The sequence below is a fragment of the Staurois parvus genome, unplaced genomic scaffold (assembly GCF_062004578.1).
Source record: "Staurois parvus isolate SC_StPar_1 unplaced genomic scaffold, SC_StPar_1.0 ptg000498l, whole genome shotgun sequence".
NCBI lineage: Eukaryota > Metazoa > Chordata > Amphibia > Anura > Ranidae > Staurois > Staurois parvus.
Window position 1 is genome coordinate 2,588,643 of NW_028318294.1, and position 8,858 is coordinate 2,597,500.

The 8,858-nt window shown below is 42.6% G+C and overlaps 1 protein-coding gene across 1 annotated transcript in view; it reads right to left on the minus strand.

Annotated features, from left to right (window-relative positions):
* Positions 1–5,860: 5,860 nt before the first annotated feature.
* Positions 5,861–8,858, minus strand: part of DYNLRB2 (dynein light chain roadblock-type 2) — a 25,157-nt gene continuing 22,159 nt past the window's right edge. Inside the window, exon 4 of the mRNA XM_089689811.1 lies at positions 5,861–7,785. Coding sequence (XP_089545937.1) covers positions 7,742–7,785 — 44 coding nt within the window. The 3' untranslated portion in view covers positions 5,861–7,741. The remainder of the gene's footprint in view (positions 7,786–8,858) is intronic.

Consider the following 8,858-nt stretch of genomic DNA (forward strand, 5'->3'; position numbering starts at 1 on the left):
GATGTGCGAGCTGTTTGTGAGTACCATTTATCAATACATTTTTGGTTACGGAGGTAATGCGCAAGGTTGGTGCGCTTCTCGTTTTTTGTTTCACTTTGCAGTATTGGTCGGGCTTCCCCAGCCTTGTTTGGAGCTGCAAAACCTTTTATACACTGGTGGTCGTCCTTCTGGTTTTGGTTCCATCCACTTGCCACCAGCCTGGGTCCTAGAGCGCAGGAGAAATCGCATCTGGTCCATCTCTATCACACTGACTCCGCCAGCTTGGCTTCTTCCCATGCTACATCCTGGTGCCATCTCTTTCCCATGTAAGCAAGGCACACACACCCTGCCATCCACATGATGTAAAAGAAAATGTAACTCATCAGACCAGGTCACCTTCTTCCATTTCTCCGTGTTCCAACTTTGATGCTCACATACCCACAGTAAGCACTTTGGCCATTGACACAGGGCAGAATGAGCACCCTGAACGGTCAGCAACATACACAACAAACTGCGATGCCCATATTTTCTGCTTTTAACACATCAACTTCAGGGACATCTTACTTGCTGCCAGATATATCCCACCGACTTTTAGATGCCATTGTAACAATATTATTAATGTTACTCACTTAACCTGTCAGTGGCCATAAAGTTCTGGCTGAAAATCCTTAATCCCCTTTTATTGGCTCATTGCCTTTCCTTCAAGTGCAAACTATATAGGGAGCCCGTTGCATATAGGATGCCTTCTTTAGGAATTCACTGCACTGGGAATTTTCTGTCCGTAAGGCCAAGGGTGTATGTTTCTTGTCACAAGATTGACACTGATCATACAATAAGGCTCCATTAACATTTACATGTTGCAGTAACAGAATATAAAATATGCATTAGCATTTTGACCGTCACCCCAAAGCACTATAGGCCTCATTCACAAGGGCGTACAGATCTGTGCATTGGTGCGAAGGGCCGTCTTCACCCATGTGGGATGCACAGGTGATGAACATTTGTGTGGGTCTGCACATATCAGAATACACAGACTGTGTCCTTGGCTTTATTGCCCTGGGAGTTACATCTATAATAAAACATCAGAAAAAAGTGCTGCATGCCATAAATGGTTAGCACTTCCGCCTGGCAGTCCTAGGGTCATTGGTTCAAATCCCAACCACGGCACCACCTTCCTGGAGTTTGCAAGTTCTCCCTGTGTTTGCGTGGGTTTCCTTCGGATACTCCGGTTTCCTCCCACACTCCAAAGACATGCCGGTAGGTAAATTGACCCTAGTATTTGTATACAGTTGTGGCCAAAATTATTCAACCCCCAATGCTGTAAAGGGGTTTAGGGACTATAGTGTACATTTGGAATTGTATTCAGAATCAAATCCTACAAGGACGTTGTAACTACCCAAATGCAACTAAAATGACATCAATTGTTTATGTAATACAGTAGTAAATGGTTCTTATGTGGTTTCTTCATTGCCACAATTATTCAACCCCTTAAAGACTACCACTCTGAAGAACAGAGGTTCATACAGGTGCTTTCCATCAGGTATTGAAAACACCTGTGGATGTCACCGAGCAGCAATCAAGCATAATAAGCACCAATTAGGCAGCTTTAAAATGACTGTGATACTCAGCTCCTTCTAGACATTTACTGGTGTGGTTACAAACATGGTGAAGGCAAGAGAATGGTCCAGGAAGACAAGAGAAGAGGTGATTTCTCTTCACAGGAAGGGCAATGGCTATAAGAAGATTGCAAAGATGTTAAACATACCAAGAGACACCTTAGGAAGCATCATTCGCAAATTCAAGGCAAAGGGCACTGTTGAAACGCTACCTGGTCGTGGCAGAAAGAAGATGCTGACTTCGACTGCTGTGCGCTACCTGAAGCGTAGAGTGGAGAGAAGTCCCCGTGTGACTGCTGAGGAACTGAGAAAAGATTTGTCAGATGTGGGTACAGAAGTTTCAGCCCAGACAATAAGACGCACACTGCGTAATGAAGGCCTCCGTGCCAGAACTCCCAGGCGTACCCCCTTGCTGTCTCCAAAGAATAAGAAGAGTCGACTGCAGTATGCCAAAAGCCATGTGGACAAACCACAAAAGTTGTGGGATAGTGTTCTGTGGACTGATGAAACAAAATTAGAACTGTTTGGGCCCATGGATCAACGCTATGTTTGGAGGAGGAAGAACAAGGCCTATGATGAAAAGAACACCTTGCCTACTGTGAAGCATGGTGGAGGGTCAATCATGCTTTGGGGCTGTTTTGCTTCTGCAGGTACAGGGAAGCTTCAGCGTGTGCAAGGTACCATGAATTCTCTTCAGTACCAGGAGATATTGGATGGAAACGTGATGCAGTCCGTCACACACCTGAGGCTTGGGAGACGTTGGACCTTTCAACAGGACAATGATCCCAAGCATACCTCCAAGTCCACTAGAGCATGGTTGCAGAGGAAAGGCTGGAACATTTTGGAGTGGCCATCGCAGTCACCAGACTTAAATCCGATTGAGAACCTCTGGTGGGACTTAAAGAAAGCAGTTGCAGTGCGCAAGCCTAAGAATGTGACTGAACTGGAGGCCTTTGCCCATGAAGAATGGGCGAAGATACCCGTAGATCGCTGCAAGACACTTGTGTCAAGCTATGCTTCACGTTTAAAAGCTGTTATAACTGTAAAAGGATGCTGTACTAAGTACTAAGATTGAATGTCACTTGGGGGTTGAATAAAACTGATAATGCTGTGAGCACAGAAAAGACATTTGTGGTTATTTCATTATAACTGTTATGTTATATTTGTCTGACCTACAAGTGCCTCTTTAATGTAAATGTAAGCAAGATGACTGAATGATCAAAAGCAATGTCAAACTGGCCAAAACACTCAATTTCAGTGGGGGTTGAATAATTTTGGCCACAACTGTATATGAATGTGAGTTAGGGACCTTAGGGTGTATGTCCCTTCAGGGTTAGGGACTGATGTGAATGAACTATATATATATATATATATAATGTAAAGTGCGGCGTAAAAATTGACAGCGCTGTATAAGTACCTGAAATAGATAATAAGGGTTGCCAAGGGATGCAATGTTTCTGATTAGGACATTAAGACTGATCATGTGATTATAGTAAAGGTAAATCCTGTGACTCGCCATACATTTTTAAATGTTGTCAAATCTTAGAGTGTAAGCTCCAAGGAGCAGGGCCCTCCTAACCCTCTTGTATTGAACTGTATTGTCGCTGTATTGTCTCCCTTTCTATTGTAAAGTGCTGAGCAAACTGTTGGCGCTATATAAATCCTGTATAATAACTGAGTTAGGGCTAACTCATACCAGATGCATCCCTTAGTACATTCCAACTGCATAGACAGTCCAGGTTAGCCAACTGGCATAGTTCACACCATTGCAGTACAAAAAAAAAGCACAGCAAACGTGCAAATAATGCGCACAAATGCACTACAATGCATCACAGTGCGCATAAAAACCCAAAGAAAGAAAATGGAAGTGACCGCAAAGGGCAAATATGGATGGAAAACCGCATCAAGTGCATGTAAACACGCATAAAAATGTGCATGAAGAAAAACTTCGGTAGACATGCAGCTTCTGGTGTGAAAAGGCCTTTGCCCTTACCTTTTCACCTTGGGGTTTACTTTTAGCAGTTTGAGTTATAATCACCCTAAATATGGGCTGGTTGTCATGGAAACCACTGCCAATAACCAGTTAGCAGGAGTCAGGGTGACACCATTCTGCCTCTCTGGTTTGACAAGAGGCAAAGAAACAACCAGCAGAGTTGAGTGGGTGTCATGAATGGTGTGTGTTACTGCTATATAACCAGTGCATTATTCATGAACTTTGTAACCTCTAGGTCTCACAGACAATGCTTCATTAGTGCAAATGCTCTTCACTATTACTGAAACACTACTTTAAAATGACAGATCAATTGCAAGCAGATAAACAAGTTTCCTTAAAAAAAAAAAAAAAGACTACTTATGTATGTAAAGCCATGAGATTAGTCCACAAAAGATTAAATTTAACATGTAAACTTTAAACTAAAATAAAAACAGGCCACACACAGATTGTTTTTCAATTCAGTCTGGATGCTGAAAACAAAAAGCTAATAGATTTCTCTATCCATGCTAAACAGTGTGAATGGATGAATCCTCCACTGCAGCGATTGTATTTTGACAGCCATCCCCACCAACTGTCACAATACACAGTAGTCAAAAATTGAAAGAGATGGATGGAAAAATTGTCAAATAGCACCTGCATCCATTTAAAATCCTGTTTGTTACCCAAATTCTCCTACTATTTTTCTATTTTCCTCCAAAGCTCTTATTTTTCAGTTGAGGGATTTCAGGTAGGAGAAGACCAAGAAGGCCACCCACTAACAAATCTTTGTCAGTTCACAAAGAACTGGTCAATATTCACTCCATGTCTTGTCAGCTTTAATTAAACCTATCTATACTATACAGTGCTGAGAAAAAAGTATATCCCCCCTTCTTGATATATATTTTTTTGCATATTTGTAACACTTAAATGATTCAGATCATCAAATAAATGTTACACAAAGATAACCAGAGTAAATGCAAAATGCAGTTTTTAAATTATGATTTCATTTATTTAGGAGAAAAAAAAAAAAAAGCTACGGCTTTGGAACTCAAGGGAACCTTGGTGAGAGCCATTATACACAAATGTAATAAACTTCAAAACAGTGGTGAACCTTCCCAGGAGTGGCCAGCCTACCAAAATTACTTGAAGAGCACAACGATTCATCCAGGAGCTCATAAAAGAACCCAGAACAACATCTAAAGAACTGCAGGCCTCACTTGCCTCATTTAAGGTCGGTGTTCTTGATTCAACTATAAGACAGAGACTGGGCAAAAATGGCAGTTCCAAGGCGAAAGCCACTGCTGACCAAAAAGAACACAAAGGCTTCTCACATTTGCCAAAAAACATCCTGATTATCTCCAAGACTTTTGGCCAAATATTCTGTGGACTGATAAGACAAAAGTTGAACTTTTTGGAAGGGGTGCATCCCGTTACATCTGGCTTAAAACTAACACAGCATTTCAGAAAAGGAACATCATACCAACAGTCAAACATGGTGGTGGTAGTGTGATGGTCTGGGGTTACTTTGCAGCTTCAGGACCTGGACGACTTGCCATAATTGATGAAAGCAAGAATTCTGTGCTCATCAAGAAAATCCTGAAGGAAAATATCCAGCTATCAGTTCCTGACCTGAAGCACTCTTGGGTTACGTAGCAGGTCAAAGTCCAGACTTAAATCCAATTGAGATGCCGTGGCATGATCTTAAACAGGCCATTCATGCTGGAAAACCCTTGATGTGGCTGAATTAAAACAATTCTGAAGAGAAGAGTGGGCCAAAAATCCTCCACAGCGATGTGAAAGACTAATTGCAAGTTACTGCAAAAGATTGCAGTTGTTGCTGCCAAGTGTGGCATAACCAGTTATTAGGTTTAGGGGGCAATTACTTTTTCACGTAGGGCCAGGCATGTTTGGATAGATTTTTTCCCCTAATAAATGAAATAATTTAAAAAACGCATTTTGTATTTACTTGGATTATCTTTGTGCAGTATTAACATTTTTTAGATGATCTGAATCATTTAAGTGTGACAAATATGCAATAAATAAATAAATAAATAAATCAGAAATATAAATATAGGAAGGGGGCCAAATACTTTTTGAAAGCACTGTATGTGTGCACACTGAGATTTATTTACTAAAGCTGGAGAGCGCAAAATCAGGTGCACTTCTGTCTAGAAACCAATCAGCTTGCAGGTTTTATTGCCAAAGCTTAATTGTGAGTGCTCCAGGTTTAGTAAATTTCCCCCACTGCATCTATAGTTATATCAAATTTAAAAGAGGTAATACAAAAACAAAGTTCAATAATAGATGAACACTTTATTAAAAAATCCTCCAGATTATGCACTTATGTAGTATGAACCAAGTAGAAAAAATGATTTATAGATCAGTTGTATTTTTCCATCTTTAAAAGGAAGCCTCGCTGTTTCTATGCTTTGACTAGCAAAAATGTACGTAGATCCAAATCAGACTTCACTAGCTGCTCTAGGTTAGTGACTCAGAAATACTGAAGCTGGGGGGTCAGCATGACACCTTGACAACTAGCACTTTTATGAGAAGAAGGACAGTAACAGTAGCTAGCATAAATGTTTCATGACCACATATTTGTGTCACAATAGATTTCCTATAAAAGCCAAGTGTAAAAAAACATATTTTACCTTTTGGATAGAGTGAGGAAGGGCTAGAACGTCTGTCAGGTTTTAGATATAGTCTGTGTCATAACTATGATATTTTAGTAAGACCCATATCATTCCTCTTGCTATCCCAATCTAAAGCTGGCCATAGACATTTCAGCAAGAACAAGCCAAAACTTCGATCAGTGCATGGCTGTCCCTGCTCAACAGAGGGTGATTGTTCGATCGACTTCTGATACAGAAACAGGCTTGCAAACATTTGTCAATCACCAGCTGCTGATCAGTGTATTCTGATAGCAGTGGTTGCAGCTGTCAAAATTTGATATTGTGGCAGGGGAGTTTCCGCCATTAACCTCGCTTGTAGTGATGAAGGAATCTATTCGTTTTTTTTCCGCTTAACCATCTGGCTGAATGTAAAAAAAAAAAAAACAAACTACGGCCAGCTTAACAGTAGCTGTCCATACAGCCTATTGCAAGCTCTTCATTGCTTCCTCTCTCATGTCACAACTCTGTAAAAATCTCCAGATGGCAGCTGTGAAAACTCAATGTAAAAACCTGCTTTATCTTCAGAAATATCTCAAATTAGCCGATAAAGAATAAATATAGCCAGCCAATTACGAAAGAAGAGATATTGAAGTATTCAAGCAGACTGAACACTGATACATGGAAATCAGAATTCTGCAGGCAAAGCGAGTTTCACAGTTGCTATTTAGGGGTTTCTAGAGAGATGTACCATGAGAGTGGGGGGTGATAAAGTACTGTACTGTTAAATGGAACAGCAAGATGGAATGACATGCCATAAATGCTGTTCTTTTCCTTTTCTGTCTGACACCAGTCACCTAGAAAGGAAATAAAAAAGCATTTCCCAAATAAGGACACTAACAGAAATACAAAGTTGAATGTAGTTGATGCTGCTCCACAGAAAGACCACATTCTTTGAGAAAGTGTCATATCAGTGTGAAATGTGAATTATATTCCTGATGGCCAATAATTTAAGAAAAAATATTTGACAAAGGTTTTACCCCTTTCACACGCCCAAAAAGTTTGGCTAGAGTTATAAGTGAAGTAAAAAGTGGTCAATATAAAGAATGAAAATGCTAAATCTACAAAGACTATTTAATCTTCATTGGCAGGTGATAAGAATATCTGGAGTCTGCAGGTTCACTAATCTCTGGAACCCATCGGTGTTCTACTTTCATTGTACATCTTCTTCAGTGATCTCTTTCCTCTGCTGTACGAAACACGTTTGCCTGCTGCAAGCATGTGGAGCTTATGTAAAACAGGCTCCGTGTGTCCAAGAAGTTTTGGTAGCTCACGACCTTCTGGAAGCGGGACCAGTAGAGAAGAAGATCAATAGACAAACTACATTAAGGTACATTTTCACAGCAGGGATTTGGAAATAAATGTAACTACGAAAAAAAGATGTTCTGGTAACAATACACCCAATATAAAAACAGATTACATTTGTGTAAAGAATTCATTTAAGAAAAATGCACATTTATATGGAGGCAAATGATGAAGAAGACTAAACCACTCCATTGCTTTGGTCAGTCTGATGGGTTTTGGATGACAATCAGTAGGTAGTCTTTGTCTGAAAAGGAAAAAAAAGGATTACAGTTAAAAGGTTTTTAAGACATATTAAAGTGGAACCAAACCTTCCCCTCTTAAAATTTTTCAGCCAAGGATGGTGCCATCTCAACCTCTATTTAGATCTGCTGGTTGTCATGGTGCTGCATGTGTGGCACCAATTATTTGAGGGCTTTATAGTTGGCCTGAGTGCTGACATAAGCACAATGGCACAATACCGCTACTTGCAGATATTGGGAAACGCCGGCCGCTGCTGGAGGCTGCGGGAAAACGCCGGCCGCTGCTGGAGGCTGCGGGAAAACGCCGGCCGCTGCTGGAGGCTGCGGGAAAACGCCGGCCGCTGCGGGAAAACGCCGGCCGCTGCGGGAAAACGCCGGCCGCTGCGGGAAAACGCCGGCCGCTGCGGGAAAACGCCGGCCGCTGCTGGAGGCTGCGGGAAAACGCCGACCGCAGCAGGAGCCTGAGGGAAAACGCCGGCCGCTGCTGGAGGCTGCGGGAAAACGCCGGCCGCTGCTGGAGGCTGCGGGAAAACGCTGGCCGCTGCTGGAGGCTGCGGGAAAACGCCGGCCGCTGCTGGAGGCTGCGGGAAAACGCCGGCCGCTGCGGGAAAACGCCGGCCGCTGCGGGAAAACGCCGGCCGCTGCTGGAGCCTGCGGGAAAATGCCGACCGCTGTGGGAGCCTGAGGGAAAACGCCGACCGCAGCTGGAGCCTGCGGGAAAATGCCGACCGCTGCGGGAAAACGCCAACCGCTGCGGGAAAACGCCGACCGCTGCGGGAGCCTGCGGGAAAACGCCGGCCGCTGCTGGAGCCTGCGGGAAAACGCCGGCCGCTGCTGGAGCCTGTGGGAAATGCCGACTGCTGCTTGCGGCTGTAACTCCCGTTTCTGTTCTGTTTCAGAAAGACAGCAAGGTGCTGGCAATGGAGGTTTGGGAATACCTCTACTGCTTGATAAAAGGGGTTCCCAGACTAACAGGAAATTGGATTGGGGTATATTGGTAAAGTACAGCAATGTCTGAATTGGAAACTGAACTGCTATATGCATCTCAAGGCTTCATTCTCAGGTTTGACTGAAGTGT